Raw genomic sequence first — 22,884 nt, forward strand, 5'->3', positions numbered from 1 at the left:
CACTCTCTCTGGCTTATGCCTCTTTTAGGGTTTCCCTCCCCGTCTTTGTTGAATATAAAAGAATTCTTGGATATGCTGATGCTCCAGACTCCAGAGGGCTGACCAGGAGTACAGCCCTTCTGTGGGCCCAGCTGAGGACTAACACTTGGTCATCGGTTTTCACAGGCCTGGGCCTGGAAAGAGAAATCTGCACCCCCGCCTTCTGCTCTTCCTCCACTCCTGGTGGAGCCTGGGCGGGTGTTGGCTGTCACCGTTTGTGTGTGCTGCAGTCAAGGACATCAACAAAACTTCTTTTCTTTTGTGAAGAAAGTTTGCTGTTTTGCTTTTAACTGCAATATACTCTTATCCTACTCCAAAGAGACATGGTGCCTGGAACTTCTTCCCTTCTTTGTGAAAAACCATTTTTGATGTGTTGGACTTTTTTGGGAAGGCTTTTTTTTTTATAAACATTATTTCTTAAAAAAAAAAGATGTGGTGCTAGAACATTGATGGAGTCCTTTGTGGGCCCTTCTTACTGAGTTTAGCAATGGACTTTTTTTGTGGGGAGGTGTGTGTAAGAATACACAGACTTTTAATGTTTTGTTTTATAAAGCTCTTAGATCACACATCCCATCGCTTCTTCACATACATTTTATGCCTTCTTTTCCTCATCCAGATTGTTCTTTTTCTCTTTTCCATACAGCAGAACCTGCTTACTTTAACCTCTTTACAGCTTTTAATTTTGTTATTTCTTTTTTGAATGAAATTTCCTATGGAATTTGGAGGGGCGGGGCAAGGAACAAGGAGACTAAGCAGGCAGTGGAAGCGGCTTTTCCTCCCTCTGCCCTTCCGGAAGCGGAGCCTTGAGCCTTGACCTTGGCTAAGGAGACAGTTCCACAGCCTTTGGTAGCCATCTTTGATCCAAATTGGGATGAAGACTAGGTTTTCCCTGGCAAGTTCCAGAGGAACAGACCTACTGACTTCTAACTAATTCTTCTCACTGCCGAGGCCAGAACCACACCTTCTGAGAAAATGTCTTCTCCAGCTACAGCTTTTCAGGAATACCTGCTTTTTGCTTCCCGGAGGATCTTTTCTGCCCTGGGTCTCAGGGCCCCTCTCTTCCCTGTTGCATGTCATTGCCATGCTCAGAGCCTTTGCATTTGTGACCTTGCTGAATCCACTTAGGTTCCTTCCCCACCGTGGACCATCAGCGGCTTCACCTTTAGACCAGTGATTCTCAGAGAGGCCATTAGGCAGTCTCTGGAGACATTTTTTCGTGGTCATGTCTGGGCGTGAGGCTGTGTGCTGCTGCCATCTAGTGGCTGAAGACGAGCGATGCTGCTGAATACCCTGTAGTGCACAGGAGAGACCTGGCTCCCCAGACCAAAGAACTCTGACTCAAAATGTCAGTAGTGCCACGGTTAGGAAACCTTGATGAAGACAGTGTCAAGCCTGCCTGTGTACCAGAGGACTTGGTAAATTCCCAGCCCTGGACACACAGTGCCTTTTGAGCCCCAGGCAACTAGTTGAGAGAGAACTGAGGTTCTTGAATTTTTCCCAGGCTTTGACCTTTGGCACCTCTATGTATACAGCAAGGGCTGCCCTTGAAGGGTTCAGGCCACGTGCACACACACATTGAGAGGGATCGAGGTGGGGGCTGGTCTCTGTGTGTGTGTGTGCTATGCTGGGGTGGGAAAGGACAAAGTTCTTTGTAACTGTCCAGAGCATTTGGGCCCCTTTCCCAGGGAACCAGGATGTCAAAAATAATTTTCCTTGTGGAAGGACAGCAGGGAGCTAGGAGAGAAAAGAGCAATAAATCCCATCTCAGTATTCCCAAGGTCAGGAGCCCTTCACAACAAGGCTCTGTTTTGCTCTTCAACCCCATCTCCTTCTGCAAAACCTGGCTACGTACCTGGAGACAGATTGGAGGAAGCCTTTGCCCATCGGTCCTGCACCTTCTCTTCCCAGTCACTCCCTTCTACACTGAAAGGAGAGTGCTGCTCTCCTTCACTTCCAGGTCAGGTATGTTTCCCCCAGACAGATGGAAAGCCCGATGATGGAGAATGGGGAAACAGGTGTTCAGTAGGCTGGCTGTAGGGAGAGGAAGGAGATGCTCCAGGGCGGGAAGAAGCTGTGATGTCAGTTGTACACAGAGCTTGGGCCCAGCTCGCCCTTCCCTTTGCCCATCCCAGAGTTGAGAGTCCTGATGCTCCCCACCCCCAAGTCCTCTTGTGCATCCTGAGGGTGAGGAAGTAGAGGCAGCAGACAGCAGGTAGGGGATAATAGGTAAGATGGAAAATATAAAAGATGAAATTGCTACAGTTTTCTCATGGGTAACTTCCAACCTCAGGAAGGCTTTATCTGATGTAAAACAGCCCCAAGTCCAGTAACCTTCTGGGAGGGTTTGCCTGGGCAGGTAGCTCTTGTTTCCGAGTCTCTAGTCCTTAGTCAGAAAAGTACACCATAGGTCTCTTCAGGGGCCTTGAAGAAAAAGAGAAGAGTCTAGTTCAGTTAATTAATAGTAGTTTGGGGGAACCTTGCTTTGCTTGGAGGTTTAGTGAAAGGAGGGCCTTTCATATACAGAAGCTGTTGACATTAGTGCTGCCCCTTCTCTGCCTCTCAGAATTCTTGGTTCTACTTTCTCTGTATTTAAATGTTTAAATGGCTCTTATTTTGCATTGTTTTGTTTTAAAATTATGAAGTTACCTTTTGTCCGTTTTCCTCATGTGAATCTGCTTAATGGATTTTATTAATGAATGTTTCTGGTTTGGGCATGGGAAGCGATGGAGTGAGAGCCTGAGGTTATTTTTGTAGTGGTTAATGGCATCGTGGAATTTTGTTTGGACCCTTTTGGGTTACACTCATGATACTTTCCCCCTAATTGTTAGTTCATTTCTGACAGTTCATAACATGATTGAGTGGGAAAAGGAGAAGGAATAAGGGCCAGTTTTTCTCTCTCAGAGTGGCCCACTGGTGGCAGTGGAGCTGCTGAGGAATTACAGGGGCGTCTGCAGGCTCATAGCCCTGCGCTGGGCTCTTTAAACTATGCTAGTGTTTTCCGAATCCTGTCTTCATGGAACCCAGGTCGTACTCTCCCTGTACTTCACATCTCACCCTTGATCATTACAGTGCTCGTTAACATTCTTAAAATATTTTACTACTTGGTATTTTTCTCTTTTCAGTCAAATAGAACATACTAGAATCACTTTCTCAGATGATATAATCCTTTATTAGGCTTAGTGCCTGCCTGTCCCACCTCATGCCAATATTATTACTGCTCCTGTCTCACTCTGGATACTCAGACCCGAGGCTTTTTGGAGGAGGGTTTGGGTCGAGGTTAGGGAAGATGTAGAAATGACATTGGGGAGAGAGGTTATTTTTAGAGTATTTTTAACCAAAGGATTGGAAGAGCTGCCCAGGACTAGGAACCTAGTGGCTCTAAAGAGTAAATAAATACCCCTTGTCAGGAATAGATGGTGTAGTAGGGGGACATTACTTGCACTGAGTGTGAGGACTAGACTTTGTTGCTTTACTGACCCGCCCTGGATCAGGCCACCTCAGCCCAGTTCCATTCTTCTTTTCCTGACTTACTGATCAGTGAGCTCATTTAGCCCCTTGGTGCCTGCACTGCTTATCCCCTGCTGCTTCAGTGTCTGCCGTTTGGGGTGCCTACTTGTGGGTTGTTATTTTGCTCCACAAAGGTGCAGTGTGAGGGCTTGCTGGAATGGAGTGTAAACATCTAAAAGTTCTTTCGTGCACGTGCCCCACCTTCTGGGAGAGCAGCAGCATTGCACTTATTAGCAGTTTACCTCGACCTTCTTGGCCTAGGGCAATAAACTTGGGTCAGTGATCAGGTCTAAACTTGTCCCCAGGCTCTGCTAGACCAACTTCAAAGAGGGTGGTATTATGACAGCCAGTCTGTAAGGGCTAGGTCTAACCTTGTGCCTTGCCACATTAACCCCTGCCTGATTCCCTCCTAAACCAACTATGCCATTTCTGTGCTACCTGCTTTTAACTCCTTCCAGGCATTAGCAGATCTCGCCTTCACCCTCGCTTTTACCCTTTCCTTTTGTAGGAGGGTCTTCTTCCAACAGCTGAGCCAGGCCTGTGAGCTCTATCCCCCTTCTCCTCTTTGCTGAATTCTGCGGCACCTCCCTAGAGGTGCTCCCCACGAGACTAGTAATGAGAGAGGTAGGTGCTCTCTCAGCCCAGCTACCACTGCTGCTTCTCCCTGGCCTGTCCACTTCCATTTCAAATGAACCTCCATTCTCCCGGGTATGGCCCACAACTTCCTTGTCCTTGTTACAGATCTACCTCACAGTTCCACAGTTCAGCACGGGCACAAGCACCTGGTTTACACGTGTTTCCCCTTTACTGTCTGTCCTTCCCTTCACAAGGGTTAGGAAACTGGGGGCTAGAAAGGGCTCACAATCAAATGCAAGAATTCGTTATTTCTATTTCTGGAATGTCTTTGAGATTTTTACCTCCTTTATTCACCCTAGAATAGTGTGAACTCTTCAGTTAGATATTGCTGTGGTAGGCCAAATGATGACTGCTTAGGATATTAAGTAATGCTTGGGAGCCACCCCCAGAACACCAGCACTGAAGCAGAACTTATGACTTGTTTAAGTTTGCCAGTGGCTGCCACTAGCTGAGAAGGTAAGCATGCACCAAAGTGGCCATCTGAGGTTTTTGGAGGGTTGAAAACAGAGATATTCCTTCTCCTCCTATTCCAAGTTAGAGGGTCACCAAAACAAAACTTCCAGCCTTCAGTGTGATAAGCTTTCCCAGCTTGTAAAAAGTTCTCACAGCATTTACTGGTGTTTGCATCCCCCAACACATACAATTTCGGGGGTGGTGAGTGCACTCCTACATGCACTTACCACCTTGGACAGGAAATAAGTTTAATTATTCTCAAAACACATTTTGTACAGTTTTTCTTTATCCAGAGGTTTCTCATTTTATACTTTTGCCATGTTTGTGCCAGTGCTGCCCACTCTAATTTTCTGACCCTTGGTATTCTCATGTTTCTTCCCTATAATTTGGTAGAACTTTCTCTTATTTCAACTTGTGGAATAAAACACAAAATCTACCTCGTGGTGTCTTATCCATGGGTGGGAAGCTGGGGAAGGTGGTGATGAGCACATACTTTTCCTGTATCAGGAACACAGGTGGCAGCCTTAGAAAGCCAAGGCCATGCCTCACAAGGTAGGAACTCGGCACACTTGAATCCTTTGTTACAGCACCTCAGCCAGAAGCACCCGTTTCATTCACATAAACAGAAATTCTGCCTTGGATGCCCCCTGGAAAAGGAAGGGCCAAGCCTGGAGGTTCAGAGAGAAATGTTGACACTTAGGGGCACACTGCTCTCCTGCTTGCTGTCTTCTCCATCAAACCAGTCATATACTCACCCTGACACGACCCAGTTTTCCCCTTTAGGCAATTACAAGAACCTTTGTTGAAGGAAGATAAATACACGGAGTCTTTTGAGTCTCTATCAAATGTGGTTTTTATTCAACTGACAAGCACTTTTCTACAGCTGCACTTGTGGAACATCACATGGCAAAAACAGGAGTTTTTTTTATCTCTAGACTTTTTTTCCTTTTTTTACCTTATTAAAAATGAGATTGGTCCTAAAAATATAGAAAGAAATAAATTTAAATTCACAAAAAACTGTACATTATCAAAAAGTCACTAAAACACCACATTTGGTTATATAAAAAGTCAAGTCCCTTTTGTTGTAAAAGGAACGTGGAAATTTGTTGGTGTTGATGGTGTGGTTTCTTCCTGTTACCAGACTGATGGGAGAAGGGAAACAGAGGGGTAGGGGTGGGTTTTATTTACTTTTAAAACTTGCCTTCCCTATCAAATACTCTCGTCAAGAAGAGAAAATCCACCTAGCTCAAGGGGCAGTGAAGATGAGAAAGAAAAGTGAGAAATGGCCCCTTTGATCATGCCCTGTCCCACCCCCCCATCAACCCCCATTCCAAACTGAGGCTAGGACTCCACCCCACCTTCAGAGTGCCTGGTCCCTAGGGAAAGAGATGGAGCTGGGAGAGGAACACAGCAGGAACAATTGAAACTTCACTCCCCCGTCCATCTAACCTCCAACAGTAAAATTAATCTAGAACATTTTATACTGGGGAAAACTGCCGTGGGGAAAAAGAAGAGCCCCCAACTATAACAGTTCCAAATGCTTGACTAACACAAAGTTTGTTACAGAGCAGTTATTTAGATAAAATATAAATATTTATGCATAATATAAAGTCAATTCAAATATTCTTCAATCCACCTCTTATTTAAAAGCAAAAAAAAAAAAAAAAAATCTCAAATAAAATTAAAAGTTCTGAGGTTTATATGACAGAAAAGGCGACTTTAGAAATAGGCTAGGGGTAGAAGGGGCATAAAGAAAGAAAGGGGTTGCCCCAGGACCTACACTGCCCCCACCCCCTTCAGTGGCAATTCAGTGCTGCTAGAAGTACAGGAATGCTCCCCCTCACCCGGCACCCCCTCTCCCACCAATGGAACATTTCTTGGGTGCCTCAGCTCTCTGCTTGGGCCAGCCAGCAGCCACCTCCCCAGTGCAAGTACCCGTAATCTCTGATGGGAGGGGCTCTGCTGAGCAGGAAAGCAGGGGGCCAGGGGCCCATGGCTATAGCTGGGAGTTAGCAGCTTTCCTCTGTTGGGGCTTAACTTGGGCATAGTCACATGTAGGGCAGTGGTGGACCCAGAGCCTCTCCTCCCTACTCATTTGTGCCCTGGGGTCTCTGCTACTGGGGAAGGGGTCCCAGGATGTAAAGGAGATAAGGGAAAGAGCACAACTAAACCCACAGAAGCTCATGGGATTAGGAAAAGATCCAGTTCTACCCCTCTCCCTGCAAAAGCTTAGGACTCAGAGCTACTGAAAGGAGAAGTTGTTCCTGCTAAAAGATTGCACAGTTTGAAGAGGCTGGAACAGAAATGACTGGGAGAGAGGGAAAAGACACAGCTTTGACCCAGAAAAACTGTTCCTGTGGTTTCCCAAAGACAAAGTGATAGTTTAAAACAATGAGAAAGGTGTCTCAATGGTTTGAAACAATGGGGAACAGATACTTGGGGAAAAAACTGAATGGATGCCACCAAAAACAGGGGCACAATCACATCCTCTCTCACTCACTCACACACCCATACACACCTCTCTCTCTGTCTCAGGCCAGTCGATTGCTACCTGGCCTCCATCTTGGGGTGTGCCCGAACTCAGCAGTAGTTGTCCCTGAGGAGTTCCCAAGAGGGAGGTTTGGGTAAGAGGTGGGGAAGGAGGCTGGAAGGCCCAGGGTCCAGGGTGCCTCCCTGCCCTCTCCCCAGTTTACTGAGTTTCAAAAAAGGCTAGAAACTCAGCATTTGAGGAGTATCCAACATTATAGAGGGGCTAGCTACTGGCAGGAAGATGAGGACAGAGAGAAAGACAGGGACCTCTGAACTTCTTTTTCCTTTGAAGGGAAAAATTTGGGGGAAGAGAAGGGAGGAACCCGTACACATAGTTTTACATTATTGGATGAGAGACAAATCTGAAGGGGAGAGGGGAGAGAGAAAGTGAGAAGCAGGGGAGGGACTGAACATGGAAGCAGCATGTTCAGGGCCCGGTGTCCGGCTCGACACACTTGGGAGTTAAGTCCACTTTACTGGCCGTCACTGCGGGTCCACACACAGTACAGAGTGTTTCTCGGTTTCACACATTCACTAGAACTATTGCTATTGTTAAATAGCCCCAGAATGCTGGGGCACGTACAAGGAAGGTGAGGAAGCTGGGAGGAGGAAGTAGGGGCTTCTTTCCTCCTCCTCTTATTTAATTAGGAAATAAAACAGAAAGGAAAAATTATTTTTTCTTTTTTGGCTTTCGGTCCAGAAGGACCTCATCTCTGCCCCTCTTATCTGAGGAACAAGAGGAGGAAAGGGAGAAAGGGTGTAAGGATAAGAAGATGTAGGGCGCTGCCAAGGGCAGAGTCAAAAATCAGGGTTCTCCCTCTGACTTGAGTCTGGACCCAGGGCAGCATCAGCAGGTGAGAATGGCAGGGTTTGTGTGGAGGGCAGGGGGCAATGCCACAGGGTGACTCCCCACCTCCCATGCCTCACAGATTGGCCTGTTTTCCCTGATAAAACTCCTCCCAGCGGCTCTCAAAGAAGCGGCGCATGATGTGTCCAGCCTTGCCCACTTCAGAATCATCTTCATTGAAAGTCTGGCAATTGTCAAAGACCAGCAGTGCATCAGCCGCAAACTCCTCTGAGCTGGTGTACCTGGGCAGGGGTGGAGACAGAGCTGTCAGCGGGGTACCAGCAATGGCAGTAACAGAAGAGCCAGGAGAGTCAATGACGTCTACTTACCCTCCCCGGAGCAGTCGCTCCCGCATGGTGGAAAAATCCATAGGGTTTTTGATGATCCGCCGGTACCCACTCACCAATCGTGGGTTCACAGGCTCCAGGAAAGGCCAAGCTGCATCATGGGACTCCATCTCCATCAAGATAATCCTATTATGAAACAGACAGTGATGATACACTCTCAGGAAGCAAACCACGGACCCCTCCTAGCCCTCTCCTCTGGAAAACGTAGAGCTGGTTGTCCCCAGAATTCACTCAACTCACTCGCAGAATGTGAGATCACTGTGATGGTTGCGCATGGAGACGCGCCGCCGCTTCGAGGGGGACAGCCCTTCCTCTGAGTACCGGGGCACTGCTGGGCTCTCTCGGCCCCTTGGTAGCAGCCGGCGCCGGCGGTTGTCACCCTCTGGGAAGGTCAGCACATAACCGCTTTTCCGCTTCTGGCCTCGTTTTGGGAAACCAGATTTCTGAGTCAATTCTCCTTCTACCTGCTGAGGATAAGAAAAAGGTGAAATCAGCCACAGCTGGAAATACATACTCTGCTTGCTCTCTACTTTATCACAATCCCTACTTGTCTGGGGGCCTCCCAAGTGGCACAAGTGGTAAAGAACTCACCTGCCAATGCAGGAGACGTGGGTTTGATCTCTGGGTCAGGAAGATGCCCTGGAGGAGGGCATGGCAACCCACTCCAGTATTCTTGCCTGGAGAATCCCATGGACAGAGGAGCCTGGCAGGCTATAGTCCACAGGATTGCAAAGAGTTGGACACGACTAAAGTGACTTAACATAGTACTACTTGTCTGAGTGTGACTGAGGTTTCAAAATACTTTCATGCGTAAGTCAGTCTGTGAATTTATTACTCACCGTTTTGGGTTATGTGAAAAAGGAAAGTATAATCACTCCCATTTTACAAGGAAAACAAGTAAGGTGGTAAAATTTAAGTGACTTGTGCAAAAAAGGACTGGAACCCAGGTCGCCTAGCATGTCATCTGGAACCTTTTCCCAGGAGAGATGAAAGGCATGGGAAGAATGATATTTTTAAGACTGGTGGTAAATGGGATGAGAAAGAAAACCTCTGACTTGCTCGGGAGTGGACTCAGAGAGCAGAAGACGTACCTGGGCCAGACAGACAGCACAGAACCAGTCTCCTTCTGGGACAGCCTCCATCTTGGGCCGAAGGCAGTAAATATGGCAGCCACGGTCACACCCATCACAAAGTAGAAGAAACTCATCGTTGTCACCCTTCCGGCAGACTAGACAGGTCTGGACCAGGGTTGTAAGGAGTTAGGGTGAGCCCTCAAGCCTCCCTGCCTGCCACTCACCCCACTCATCCCAGCTGCCATCTCTTCAGCTCCCCAGGCTTCTCACCACTTTGTTGACAGACTTCTCCCAGGCAATGGACCTCTCCAGCTGGCCCAGGCACAAGCAGACTTGGGCTGCGCTCCGGCATCGCTCTAGCGTTTGGCGCCAGGCCCGAACTCGAGGGGTGATCTCGTATGATCTGATTGGAGAAAGTGGTGATTTGGGGATGAGAAGCAGGATTTATTAAATTGATTCCTTCTCCCCAAGACCAAGAACTGGAGGGTGGGCACTCACATCTCTGTAGGCGTACACTGTGGGGCACTACTGGGCGTGCTGAGCAGGGCCTTCTCCAGCACAACCTCATGAGCTGGCCACAGGGGCTCCCGCAGGTACCGCCGCTCCACATTCTGCTCCAGGGCAGCAAGTCGCATCACTGCCAGGTCCAGGGGGTTGGTAGTTTTACGCTGGGGTGCCAGACCTTCCTTGCCTCGACCCCGCCAGGTGATATCCTCCTGGGAATCAGCTAGGTGCTCACAGTAGGCCAAGTCTTCACGAGTAGAGTCTGGGCTGGGACATGTCCAGCCCTGCAGGTGGGAGAGAGAAATAAAACTCATTATAAAAGAAGGACATTAAGCACAGAAAAAGATATGACCCATTTAGGGTCATGGGAGGTCACTTTGCAAAATGGGAACCCTAGGTTTTTCCTAACAGGGTATTAGAGATTAACACCCTCTCCTCAACAACCCCCTACCCAGTGCCAGCCCAGGGTACCCGAATCTGCAGATCAGACAGGATCACCCGCTGTTCCAGCTCCTCCACCCACTGAAGGACAGCCAGGTCTGTCTCATATGTCTTCTCTTTGGGGGTCCAGCTCACGATCCCTTCTTCAAAGGCAGGTAGCTGACTGGGCTCAAAGATGGGGTCTGAGAAGACAGAAGGCAGAGGGAAAAGCCCATCAGACTGTTCACCATCCACAGCAGCAGCTCAAAATTGACCTGGGCTCTTCAGCTGAGGCTGGTTAAGTATTTATTTTACCTGTTGAGGGCCGTAGGCAGACTTCCTGTAAGAAGTCCCTGTGCTTGTTTAGGTGTTTGTGAAGTGCTTTCTCTCGGATGCCTCGGGGGTGCAAGGCCTTGAGCGTGGCATCCAATGTCTCAGGATCTCGGATCCACCACCAGCCAGAGCGCATCTCTGTGAACAGTTTGTGTAATGTGGGCAACGGGAACTACGTGGTCCGCATCTGATGCCACTCCTACCTGTACTCTCGTTCCATCCCACCCCAGGGTCACTCACCAGGTGGGACAGGCTGGGCTGTCAGCTGGGTTAGATAGCGCTGCTCCATCTGTTTGAAGAACTTACTGGGAGGTCTCCCTCTTCGTTTTGGCTGTCCTTGCCCTGTGGGGCTCTGTGGTGTTTCTCCAGGATCTCCTGCTTGCCTTTTATGAGCCATGCCCAGCAAAGGAGTAGAAGAGAATGGCCCTGGAGAATAGGCGTTGGCAGCACTGGCTCTACTCACCTATGAATGAGATGAAACATAAGGTGATGAGGGTGTTTTCATGTTGACAGGATCCCAGTGGCCTCATCCCTTCCCCACAACCATGGCAACAGCCCACAGCCAGGCAATCTAGCCTGTGGCCAGATGAATATAAGTGCATACCACTAATTCTGGCTACTTACTGGCTTGGAAGAAGCAGGTAGCTGAGGGGAAAGAGTGGGCTGGTCCTCAGAAACTGCAGGGGGTGGTGTAGGGGCAGCATTGCAGGGCATCTGGGCTGAGAAATTAAACCAGGGAGCTTGAGAATCAGGGCTGGCTTCTGTCTCGTCAGGTTCTGGCTCCTCTGGGGCATGTGATGGGGCTGGGTCCAGTTTTCCGGGACTGCTATCAGGCGTGAGGACTGAGCTGCTCAGCAGGGAGCCATGGTTCTGAGTCTGGCTCAGCCAAGACAGGAAGGCTGACTGGCTGAGGTCATGCTGGCTCTGACCCAGAGACAATGGGGAGCCTTCTGGCTCCAGGAACCCATTATGAGTGTGAGGATGGGACTGAAGCTGGGGCTGGGCATGAGCCTGAAGCTGAGGATGGGACTGAGTCTCAGGCTGAAGCTGGGTCTGAGGCTCTTCTGAACCTTGACCCTTGGAATGAGATTTCAAGTGCCTAGGCTGCATAGAGCCAGGCTTAGTTTTCCGAGGTCGGCCTCGGGCCCGGGCAGGAGAACTGGCAGAGGTGCTGGAGCCAGCTAACTCCCTCTTCAGAGAGAAGGAGGTTGGGCTGGTTGTTGAATGGGTTGCCACTTTTAAGGAGTCAGTTTCCTGTTTTATCACATCCTCAGGAACTGTAAAGCAAAGGGAAGAGCATAAGACACACTGATACATAATGGGAAAGAAAGAGGGTGTACAAACACAGGACATATACTTTCTTTTTCTCTTGGACTTAATCCCCCACTTTTTGAGATTGCACTGGAAAATTCTTATATGGCAACCAGCATAGTATCTGCAAAAGAAAAACTATGTTCCCAAGTAATTATCATCAGCATAAACATAAGCTAACATTTATTGAGAACCAGCTATGTTACACGTTATTCTAAGTTATTATTCTATTAAGTTACTTTAATCCCCTCAATAGCCCTATGACATATACATTCTATTATTAATTCCATCTCACAAATGAAAACTGAAGCATATCGCTGGTAAATGGCAGAGCAGAAGGTAGGCAGTCTTACTCCAGAGCATACTGTGCTCTTAACCACAGTATGCTAAACTGACTGTCATACAATCAAAAAAGCCCAAGATGCTAGGTAGAGAAAAAGGAATTGCTTAACTTTTGTGAGCTGGGTCTCAACCCAGGGTCCTACGACACACCTACCTAAGCTTCCCTCTGTTCCTTCCACAAAGATACCAGTCAAGTAGGGCAACACCCAGTAGCGGCGTCTGTAGCGGTCCTGACCCAAGGAGACTGCTCGAAGCATCTGGGATGAGTGAAGCAGCTTTTTTCGAAAGAAGAGCTGACGCTGGGTAGGCAGTGGAAAAGGAAGATGAATGAAAAACACACTTCCAGGGTGACACTGGTGACTTCGTCCAGTATATGGGAGAAGGGCATGGCTCTCAGCTTCCCTATAAAATTGATACCATCTAGGCCTAACTCATAAGGTAACCAATTCCCACCCAGCCCCTATCTCCAGCTCCTGGGAGGCTAGAAGCACAGTACCTTGCTCAGTTTTTCTATCTGGCGCTCTAGCTCTGGGATGCTAGATGCTGTGATATCAACCTGGAGAAGAAACGAGACACCGAGAAAAAGGGAAATCATCAGATTCAAGAGAAAGAAAGAATGTTTTCCACCTCCCACTTTCCTTGGTCTGGGCTAGTACCTCTCCATCCCTTCGACCCCTACGGCCATGGACAGCAGCTGCAGTCTCTTCCTCTTCCTCCTCTTCCATGCCACTGGTCTCCTCCATGATCCGAGAACTGCGCCTCCGCCCCAGGCCTTCCTCTGGCCCCTGTAGCTCTACCTCAGGTCGCCCCGTTCGCTTGGCCAAAGCAGTTTTCAATCTTGACACACACAGTTTAAGGGAAACTGTGGTGAGGAACATGATACTGCCACAAAAGGATCACCTTTAATCTAAGCCATCCTGGGCCCTGGACTGGTCTCAACCCCAGGAGAGGGGCTAAGGACACCAAGTTCCAAACACAAGTCCTGGGCATGCTTCACCCTGTCCCCTTCTCTCCTCTGTCCTGTCCTTACCTCCGCAGCCTGCCTTCAACAATCCACTTGTTTTTCCTGTAGCTGGACATACTCTCTAGAGTCTTGTCAATCTCACTGCAGGGAAACAGGGAATAGTATTTTGAGGGAGAAGTGGCAACACACACACAAAAGAAGGGAGGTTCAAGGGTAAAAGGAGTTTCATCCTAGAACCTAGACTGGATGAATGGCAGAGTAAGGCTCGGACTCGCCAGGGAAGGAAAATCAGATTCAGTCCCAGGTCATCCCAGCATGCCCAGAGCATGGCAGTACACACACATCACCCAGGATTTCTAGATGGCTAAACCCTCCCTTATCCCAGTCTGACCAAGGCACATAATAACCATCCCCACCCCAGCCCCTCACTTGATGATGAGGGTGGAGCCATTGAGCTCATGCACAAGGAAGGCCAGAACAGCAGCCTTCTGTTGGGGTGGCTGGGCTTGAAAAGGCTGGGTGCGCAGGCTGTCACAGAGGGCTGGCTCCACTCCATATGCCATGAGGAAGCAGCGCAGGATCTCAGACACATTGTCTCTTGTTAGTGGGATCTCGGACACCTTCTCCCCCAAGATCTTTAAGGACTGTTTGGAGGAGAACATAATAGGAGTTAAGAGAGAAAGAGGAGCAACTCAAGTCAATCTGGAGTAGGAAAGTAGGAGAGAACTATAGAGTTAAGATAGAAAAAGGAAAGTTGCTAGGGTAAGATGAGAGAAGAAAAAGGACAGGTACAAAAGAAAAGAAGTATATTAAAGGAAAATGAATAAAATAAAGCAGAGGGAGGTCAGAAAGAAAAATAAAAAATAGAGGAAAACAAAAATAGGAAGAAACTACAGATCTTCCTCCACTTGTCCCTAGAGAGAATAATGGAGAATCAGGACCTAAAATCATAAAGCAATGAGAAATAACCTAAGAAAAAAGGCAGTAAATTACCAGGCATAGCATGTAGTATGCATATCTTCCTCAATTTATGATGGGATCATGTCCCAAAAAATCCATCATAAACTGAAAATATTGTGAAAATGCATTTAATACACCTAATCTACAGAACATGACCGCTTAGCCAACCCTACTTTAAACATGCTCAGAACATTTAAATTAGCCTAGAGGAAGGCAAAATCATCATTTAACACAAATCCACTTAATAAAATGCTGAATATCTCACACAATCTACTGCATACTGTATTGAAAGTGAGGAACAGAATGGCTGCAAAAGTGACATGCATGGCTGACTCGCTGCCCAGCACCTTGAGAGTGTACTATTGCATTTCTCCAGTCCAGGAAAAGATCAAAATCAAAACCTTAAGTACCTCTACTGAAGGCCTATCACTCTTGAACCACTGTAGAGTTGAAAAATTGTAAGTTAAACCACTCTTATTTGGGGACCATTTGTGTATCTCCCTTTACTTGTCCTGATCACTTTGGAAGGGGCTTTCATGTGCTCAACTCAAAAGAGAAAGCCAAACTGAGAAAAGCACGGATCCCAAGCCCCTGACCCCAGGAAGGGCCTCACCTGACAATAGGAGGGCAGGCCAGGGTCACAGAGAGCTGCTCTCAGGAGTCGCACCAGGAGATCCTGCACCTCGCCCAAGCTGTCGCCTTGACACAGGAGCCCCTCCTGCAGGACCCCCAGACTAGGGACATCTTTGGCAGGGTCAAAGCCCAGCACCTTGCCGAAGCTGTGCAGGAACTCCACAATGGTCAAGCAGTCTGAGAAGGCCCCACTAGGCAGGATCAGACCAGGGATGCGTGAGAAGTCAGGCAGCGGCTGTAGGGATAAAAGTGGTAGGTGTTCTGTCAAACACATGGGAAGGCAACAGTCTGGGTATCTAGGAGGCTCCTCCTGTAACAGAAGTGTCTTCATGGGCGGCCCCTCCAGGACCTGCTGTTCTCCCCTCACTACCTGGTGGTCAGTCAGACACATGTCCTCTGTGGGCTTCTTCATCTCCTCCAAGATCATCTGCTGCCTCTGCCGCTCCTCCAAGCGCCTCTGTGTGGCCAGCACTTTATCTGCTTTACCCGTTGGCTTGGTCTTGGCCACCTCCTCCTTTTCCTTCATTTTTACCTTCTCCTTCTTCTCCCTCTTGACTTTTTCCTTCAGTTTTTCCTGCTTTGTTTTTACCTTCTCCTTCTCAGCCTACCCACCCAAGAGAGAGAGGAATCAAGAGTGCCATGAAGATTCAAATCACCACCCTTCCCTGGTCCCCTCCTCCCCACCTTATACCCAGAAACATGACTATAAAACATGACCAACTCACATGTCTTGCAAAATCAGTTTGGTGACTTCAAAGTTATGCCTGTGCATATAAGTACCTACCTTGGATTTCTTCTTGGCTTCCTTCTGCTTTAAGCTCTTGGTCTCTTGTTTCCTCTTGTTTTTGGCCTGTAAACCATAAAGGAAGTCATTTCTTCTCAAACTCTGAAAGCATCACTGCTTGGGCTAGGATTCAAAAACAAACAAGGATGCTGGGGAGAAGAGCTGAGACATGGGATGAGAGGCTGGCAATGGATCAATTCTTTCACCCTGGAGATGTCCACATTATTTTTGAACAAGCCAAATTCTCTAAATGGCAGGTGGCAGGCATGGGAGATAGAAAAGAAGACAGAGCAGCTGTAGGAGAAGTGAACCTGCTGTGGAATCTTGCTGATGTCCCTCACCTGCCCTTGGTTAGTAGTCTGACACTCTCCCCGCTGCACCTTCTGCTTTATCTTCTTCTTGATTTTACACATCTTTGCTTTATCCTCCTCATTCAGTGTTTCTGTGAGAGCAAAAAGAAAAATGAAGAGTGAGGCAGGCAGACCAATCTCCAGCATCCAGACCAGCACACGCTGGTCACAAAGCTGGCCTCCAAACAGCTCCCTGAAGAAACTAGATGCCTGTCTTTTTTTTTTAAAGTATACATAAAACGCTGGGAGAAAAAAATGTACGAGAGGAACCTCCTGTGGAGGTAACACAAATGGCATCTTGTGCCCAGAAGCACCAGCCTCTGGAATTTAGATGGCTTTAGAAAGGGTCCTGGAGGCCAGAACAGCAAAGTAGCCTCAGAGACTGTCCCTCCCCCAGGCTGCCTGACAGGCTGATTTTAGAACTAAGCAAGGAAACAGAAAAACTGCCAGAGAAAGCAGGTGGTCTTGAGTTGGAAGCACCAATTAAGGAAAAATGTGCCAGAAAGGAAGGGACCAGATAATGGACACTTTAGTAGAATCCTATCAAATCTGACACAGTTATTGCCTATGTTCAGCTCCTATGTCTTGCTCCATTAAGATATCTGAATTTCTTCTCCTTTGGAAGACTATATTGAGATGTGATTCTGCAGACAACAGTGTTTTAGAACTGATGTTTTTGATACGATAGTACCTATCCTATTCTGGCATAGAAATACTACCACTACTACATCTGTGCAGCAACCCTCTAAGTTTAGATACTATCTGCAGATGAACCACTATGAGGCTTTACTTGCTCCAGGTCATACAGTCAGAATCTGGCAGAGCTGGAATTCTGAATAAGAGATACTTGATTCCAAATTCTTTCACATTCTTCATACTATATAAGGTAAGTGCAATATTTACTGAAAAATTATAGACATTTCCTACCTATCCATCCCACTAAAGCAGTACCAATTATCTTTTGGATTCAGATATGAATTCTGAACCTCTATGATGGTGGCAAATGAATGTTTACACAAGACAAGCAAGACCAGTAAGATAAGTAAGAAGCTAAAAGATGGTAAGAAAGGACACGAAAAGCCTTCTCCTCTCATAATTATTCCTGGGACACCACCCCCACCTCCCCGCACAAGACTCCACTAAAGAGAAACTCAAGAAAGGAACTGGTTGTTTTAAAAAAAAAAAAAAAAAACCACCACAAAAGTGCTAGGACCCTGATGCTGCTTTCCAGAGAGGGGAAGGTAATTCAGATTCATTCCATCCAGATGTCAGTCACACTCCTGGGAAACCCAGGCATTAACCAATTCATCAACATTTCAGATACCTCAGAGATTGAGAAGAATTCCCAAGTTAAGAAACATCACGGTACCTTGGGCCTCCAGTTTCTTTAGGAGGCGGGTGTCTGTCTTATTCAACAGCTCAGTGATTTTGACCTTGGGTGGCCGACCTCGGCCCCGTTTCACCTTGGGGACTTCCTTGGTCTTGGCCTTCTCAGTGTTTCGAGGTCGGCCCCGTTTCCCAGTAATTGCCTGAATCCTGGATGGGATCTCCTCTGCTGAGAGCTGTACCCACTGCAAGCCCTGAGGTAAGAAGGAAGACATTGTTACAATTGAAGTTCATGCAAGTCACCAGAACCTCTGAACCATTGGATGCCTGAGAATCTCCAAATCCCACGAGGAAGCTGCAGCTTGTACACCAACCCCTCCTCCTATTTAAAAAAGTGTATTTAACCCTTGGGTGTGCACCTCTGGTGTGTCTCTCTCTTCAAAGAAATCACCAACAGGCATACGGGGACTGAAGCTGAAGTGCTCCCGACGGACATTGTGTACCACGTTGCGGCTCAGGTACTACAAGGAGGAGGTAAAGTGGCGTCAGTGAAGTTACAGTCCTACCATGCCCTCTGGCCAGCAATAACACAAGCAGAACAAGCCTCAGAGCAGACAATGCCAGACTGTTGCCACTGGGCCCAAAAAAGGAGTCTGTGCTTTCCTACAAGAGTCCACGAAAGCTCCATTACCTTGATCACTTCCGGGAACTGTTTCATCCTCTTCCCACAAGGGCCGTAATACCAGGTCTCCCCCTGCCATCGGTGACTGCCCTTCTTGATGCGCACCTCTCTCCGCCATCTGCCAGAGAAACACACGGGCCCTGCCGCCAGGTCACACCCCTACCCACTCTTAAGCCACCCAGAAGCCAACCCCACTAAGCAGATAGCCCTCCCCACACCTATCTCACTGGAACTGCATGTGGATGCAGAGGCACAAGACTTCCCTGGTGGCTCAGACGGTAAAGTGTCTGCCTACAGTGCAGGAGACCCAGGTTCAATCCCTGGGTCAAGAAGATCCTCTGGAGAAGGAAATGGCACCCCACTCCAGTACTCTTGCCTGGAAAATCCCATGGATGGAGGAGCCTGGTAGGCTGCAGTCCATGGGGTGGCAAAGAGTCAGACACAACTGAGTGACTTCACTTTCACTTTTTCTGAGACACAAGCTTGGCCAGAAGGCAGGCCTGAGCCTCAAGCCCCTCAGTGCCTCAGGGGAAAGCAACACACCACACTGCACAAGCCCAGGAAGACCTCCACCCGTCCCCTTCCAAAGTCAGCCAGAGGAGCAGCCAGAAACCCCCTCCCTAATGCCATTCAGGACAAATTACTGGGATTCCAGCAGAGACCTAACAGAATAAAGGCAGAAATGACAGAGGGTAGGGAGGCAAGCAGAAGAACACACTCACTGCCGACTCCATGAAATGACTCCGTAGAGGCCAGGGTTTAGTAAGGAACTCTGTGTTCTGAGCAACAGATTATTCTAAGACTAAGCCTTATCTTTCTCTCAAAACTTAAAGCAGAACTCAGACTTGGTGACCACAAGTAGCCTAGAGGGGCGGGGGTGGGGAAGATCAGGAAGGCAGTTATTCCTACAAAGCCCTTGGTGTTAGCTAGCTTGTTCATTCTGGTCACATACTGTTCCTGCCCTTAGAGTGCATTAAAAAAAAAAAAAAATCCTGATTCATGGGGATGAAGCCACTCCCCATTCACTGCTATTCCTTCTCCAAACATATAGGACAAATTAACTCATTTGGACACCTGAACCCCAGACCCACCAGCTGAATTTGGAAAAGATAACAGCACTAGCCCCTCGAGGAAAAAACTAAGTGGCCACAAAATGAGGAAAGAATGGGTGAGGGAAGGAAGACCGCGACAAAGGAAGAAAGAAAGCCTAAGAATCTCATGCCCAGAAACATTATCATTGCAGATAACTATCCTTTAACCTATTCTTGTCTAGTCCATTCCTCCCCCATCTCAGATGAGAGTTCCCTTCCCTTCTTCCTAGAATTATTCATTAAATGTGTCAAAGGTCAACGCATGTAACAAATTAGAGCATTTACCCATGTTGGAGGGGAAGACGAACTTCTTCTGGGGTAGCAATACGTCTCCTCAGGACATCACCTGGGGGAGGAAGACAGGGATACCCAAGTTAAGAGGTCAAGCAAAATACTGAAACAACAGGTCAGTGAGAAGGAGCTAAATGCTAAATGAGACAGATACATTTCCCTGGAACCAGTCAGGGGTGGAACAGAATCTAGAGACTCACCGCTACCAGAGGGAGGGACTCCTTCTACAGTGGTGTCTTCCAGGTCAGCAATTGTTTCAGGTACGCTGCTGATATCCTTGTCTGCTGGGGAGACTGTCGGAAAGACAGCTGCCGGGGAAGCTGCAGGGGAGGCTTTTGGGGAGGTCACTGGGGAGGCTGTCAAGGAGACTTCGGAGGAGACTGGTGGGAGGGCTGCTGAGGAAGCTGGAGAGACCTCTGGGAAGGCTGCTGGGGAGATGGCTGGGGAAATTTCTGGAGAGGCTGCTGGAGACACTGGCAGGGAGACTGCTGAGGAGGCTGTTGGTGAGACTGCTGGCGAGGTTGCTGGATGTAGCTGAATAGTGGATGACTGGTCAGGGGCTGGCTGGGTCAGAGGTGGGAAGTCTGAAGCCTGAGTCTCCATTTCTTCCTGTTCTGCATCACTACCATTATTCAGGTCAAAGCTATTATCTAGAATCCAAAGGGACAGGATGGATAAAGGAAAAATGACCCTATAAAATAAGAGAATCTACTTAGACAAACCTGGACTAAGTTAAGCAAGGTTACTTCAAGGGCTTTCCCCTAGGATAGGAAAAAGAGAAGCAGCCTTTGGCTGTCCTCCCCTATCATTCATGAAGGTTAAAGGGCAAAACTGCTGCTGCTCTCACTGTGTGAATACCTTTCACCTGGAGCCAATAAAGGCCTCTGGGTTCCTTTCTCCTGCAAACTCCAAGTCTTACCCCACAAGTTCTTTTGGGCACAGAGAAGAAGTCAGAATGCCTTTTTTCAGTCCCACCATACACCATCCCATGACCCCTTAGCTCCCAGCAAAGTGTTCTCATAGATCTCCCAGCCCTAAGGCCTGTACTTTCACCTTTTCCTAGGTCAAGGACTTTGTCTAGCTTTTCTCACTCACCTTGCAGAACAGACTCCCCGAGGACAGGTGGAGAGGTGGGGCTGGCAAAAATAGAGGCTGAAGTTTGACTGTCATCTGCCAGGAGACTGAAGGCAGTGGCATTATTGAGGGAAGGGCAATCAAGGGCAGATATCACAGGGCTGTCCTCCAGAGGCAGCTTGTCCTCTGCACCCATCAGCTCCGTGTCATCTATACCGTAGAGTCCTCCACTCACTGGCTCTTTAGGGGTAGAAAATCAGCAAGTGAGATTTAAGAAATATTAGTGTGAAAATATCCAATTCTAGTTCCTACAGGGTGAAGGTTCTTTCTAGTATTAGGGAAGGAAAGGCAATGGTTCTATTAACCCATAGACCAACACCAAATTCTAGTATCTATCATAAAACAGTGTGGTAAAAGGTAATGTTTTCTTTCCAGTTAGTGAGAACCCAAATAGCCCAACTGTGTTGTAAGAAGTCCCTATCCAGGGATCCTGGCCAAAAGGAACACTGGGAGAGAACGTGGGAAATGATCCAATTCAGCTCAGAGTGCAATTGGCACAGTCAGGCCAGTGGCATGAAACTGTGATCTGCCAGGATCATCTGGGGGCCCCAGGGGCCAAATTCCCAAATACTTTCCCTGGCTTACTATCTCTTCTAGGTGGTATAAGTCAGTTACCCTCTGCATGGATACGTTGAAGGGAGTCAATCTCCAAGCCTACCCGGTGCCAGAGTGTTGAAGGGCTCGAGAGAGACTTCACTGAGGATTGGAGTGTCTTCCAGTTGATCAGGAAGATGTGAAGGATCATCTAAGCAGCTCACTGTGGGATCAGGGACCAAGACTGAGACCTCCTGGTGTAATGATTCCACAGAAGGGACGGAGCCGTTGTAGCCACACATCTTTAGTTCTAGGATACCCCAGGAGAAGGCAAAAGTCAAAGTCAGTACCTTCAATGGGTTCAGTCAGCTATAGTAGGCAATCTTTGCTAGAGGGACAGATGATCATTCTTTCAACATTTATGGGTGCCAGTTCTATGTTGGGTACCGAAAATACCAAGAACTTTGATTAAACAAAGATGTGTAAGATCTTACAGCAGATAAAAAGGGAAAAGAAGAGTGGGGTCTGAGACAAGAACCCATCATGTTTTCAGCTATTTTCCCCCATTCAGTGGGAACAGGTGTTAGAGAAAACATCCTGTGACTTTACAGGGTGGTCATCCCTTGTACTTGCAATCAATAGCAAATTATATTCTGAGGGAAAAGATGAGAGGGACTGCACATGCACCAATGCTAAGAACAACAAAAAAGAAAGGAGACTGAGTAGACAAGAATGGTATGCTCTGCCTATTCCTTCCCTCCTTCATGTGCCAATCACTACTTAGGGCTCAGCCCACTTTAGCAGCCAGTCTGGCTCTGCCACAGTCAAATCAAATTGGCCTCTTTGCCTCTTGCTGATGCTCCAACCCCTTCCTATATCTTAGAAGAAGCCTTTCTTGATGCAGGGTGTCTGTTGGGGCTGTTTCGGGCTCGCCCACCTGCCCTCTCCAGGCCAGCAGCTCTGCATGAGCTTGAAATAATTTGCACTCCCACTCTCGAGCTGGTGCTGCTGCCACAAAAACACCAGCCACTTGGCTCTGCTAATCACCAACATGCAAATCAGCCTCCACTGCAGAGAGCTGGAAAGACAAGTTTTCCTCACCTCAAAAAGCCACTGCCCCCGACAGCCCCATTTTCCCTCTCCCAACCCAGCTCATGGACCCACATGAGTTATACCTGGCTGCTCTTCTTCCAGCTCCAGGCTGCCTACTAAGCCAGCACCATTCTCTGTCACGACGGAAGTAAGTTCCTTTTCTGCTGCCTCATCAGGATGGATACCGCTGCCTACCTCCTGGGAGGGTGCAAAGGTCTGGATGCTGGATCCCAACATAGGAGAAGTCTGTGGGGAGGTGAAAAAACTAGGGGGTCCATTGGGCATCACCTCAAAATTCTGGTCGGGAAAGGAATCATAGAGTTCCTGTGAATCGAAGTTAAGCCCCATGGGACTCTGGGTACCGTTGGCCCAGAACTCTTGGCTCCCAGCCCGAAGGTTAGTGTTGTGACTTGGGGATGAAGGTTGCCGGCTGCCCCCAAGGATGCCGTTGAGTGGGTACTGTCCCCCCGAGAACTGGGAGAGAAGGGGTGGGTCCTTGAGGTTGCTGCCAGGATTGGCAGATGGGTACTGTGAGTAGTTCCAGAGACAGTCGTAGGCCACGTTGGGGTGATGGAGGTGTGAGGTGCTGGAGGAGTGGGGAGCAGAGTTCAAAATCCCTGAAGTAGTAGTGTGAGATACAGTAGATAAGCCATTAACATTCACATCCCCATTCAAACCTGGCAGAGAAGGAGGGAAAAGGGT

At 48.1% G+C, this 22,884-nt stretch overlaps 2 protein-coding genes across 8 annotated transcripts in view; one reads left to right on the forward strand and one right to left on the reverse strand.

Annotated features, from left to right (window-relative positions):
- Positions 1–5,072, forward strand: part of RBMS2 (RNA binding motif single stranded interacting protein 2) — a 78,209-nt gene extending 73,137 nt beyond the window's left edge. For 3 of the 4 annotated variants that reach the window (XM_027542256.1, XM_027542254.1, XM_027542255.1), the window contains one exon: positions 29–5,072. The gene's annotated coding sequence lies outside the window, so the exon portion shown is untranslated. The remainder of the gene's footprint in view (positions 1–28) is intronic. The other variant, XM_027542257.1, reaches the window with a different exon arrangement.
- A 398-nt stretch (positions 5,073–5,470) lies between these two features.
- Positions 5,471–22,884, reverse strand: part of BAZ2A (bromodomain adjacent to zinc finger domain 2A) — a 35,002-nt gene continuing 17,588 nt past the window's right edge. For 3 of the 4 annotated variants that reach the window (XM_027542248.1, XM_027542250.1, XM_027542249.1), the window contains 27 exons: positions 22,266–22,859; positions 21,215–21,400; positions 20,518–20,736; positions 19,623–20,072; positions 19,417–19,477; positions 18,050–18,158; positions 17,778–17,879; positions 17,402–17,612; positions 16,024–16,124; positions 15,683–15,748; positions 15,269–15,502; positions 14,879–15,133; positions 13,735–13,949; positions 13,372–13,446; positions 12,998–13,178; positions 12,838–12,897; positions 12,496–12,640; positions 11,313–11,965; positions 10,929–11,151; positions 10,671–10,826; positions 10,407–10,558; positions 9,930–10,219; positions 9,702–9,834; positions 9,450–9,596; positions 8,599–8,825; positions 8,341–8,484; positions 5,471–8,253 (listed from right to left, as the gene is read on the reverse strand). In XM_027542248.1, the coding sequence (XP_027398049.1) occupies positions 8,088–8,253; positions 8,341–8,484; positions 8,599–8,825; positions 9,450–9,596; positions 9,702–9,834; positions 9,930–10,219; positions 10,407–10,558; positions 10,671–10,826; positions 10,929–11,151; positions 11,313–11,965; positions 12,496–12,640; positions 12,838–12,897; positions 12,998–13,178; positions 13,372–13,446; positions 13,735–13,949; positions 14,879–15,133; positions 15,269–15,502; positions 15,683–15,748; positions 16,024–16,124; positions 17,402–17,612; positions 17,778–17,879; positions 18,050–18,158; positions 19,417–19,477; positions 19,623–20,072; positions 20,518–20,736; positions 21,215–21,400; positions 22,266–22,859 (5,555 nt within the window). In that variant the 3' untranslated portion in view covers positions 5,471–8,087. The remainder of the gene's footprint in view (positions 8,254–8,340; positions 8,485–8,598; positions 8,826–9,449; positions 9,597–9,701; positions 9,835–9,929; positions 10,220–10,406; positions 10,559–10,670; positions 10,827–10,928; positions 11,152–11,312; positions 11,966–12,495; positions 12,641–12,837; positions 12,898–12,997; positions 13,179–13,371; positions 13,447–13,734; positions 13,950–14,878; positions 15,134–15,268; positions 15,503–15,682; positions 15,749–16,023; positions 16,125–17,401; positions 17,613–17,777; positions 17,880–18,049; positions 18,159–19,416; positions 19,478–19,622; positions 20,073–20,517; positions 20,737–21,214; positions 21,401–22,265; positions 22,860–22,884) is intronic. The other variant, XM_027542251.1, reaches the window with a different exon arrangement.

Source organism: Bos indicus x Bos taurus, chromosome 5 (genome assembly GCF_003369695.1).
Source record: "Bos indicus x Bos taurus breed Angus x Brahman F1 hybrid chromosome 5, Bos_hybrid_MaternalHap_v2.0, whole genome shotgun sequence".
Classification (NCBI taxonomy): Eukaryota; Metazoa; Chordata; class Mammalia; order Artiodactyla; family Bovidae; genus Bos; species Bos indicus x Bos taurus.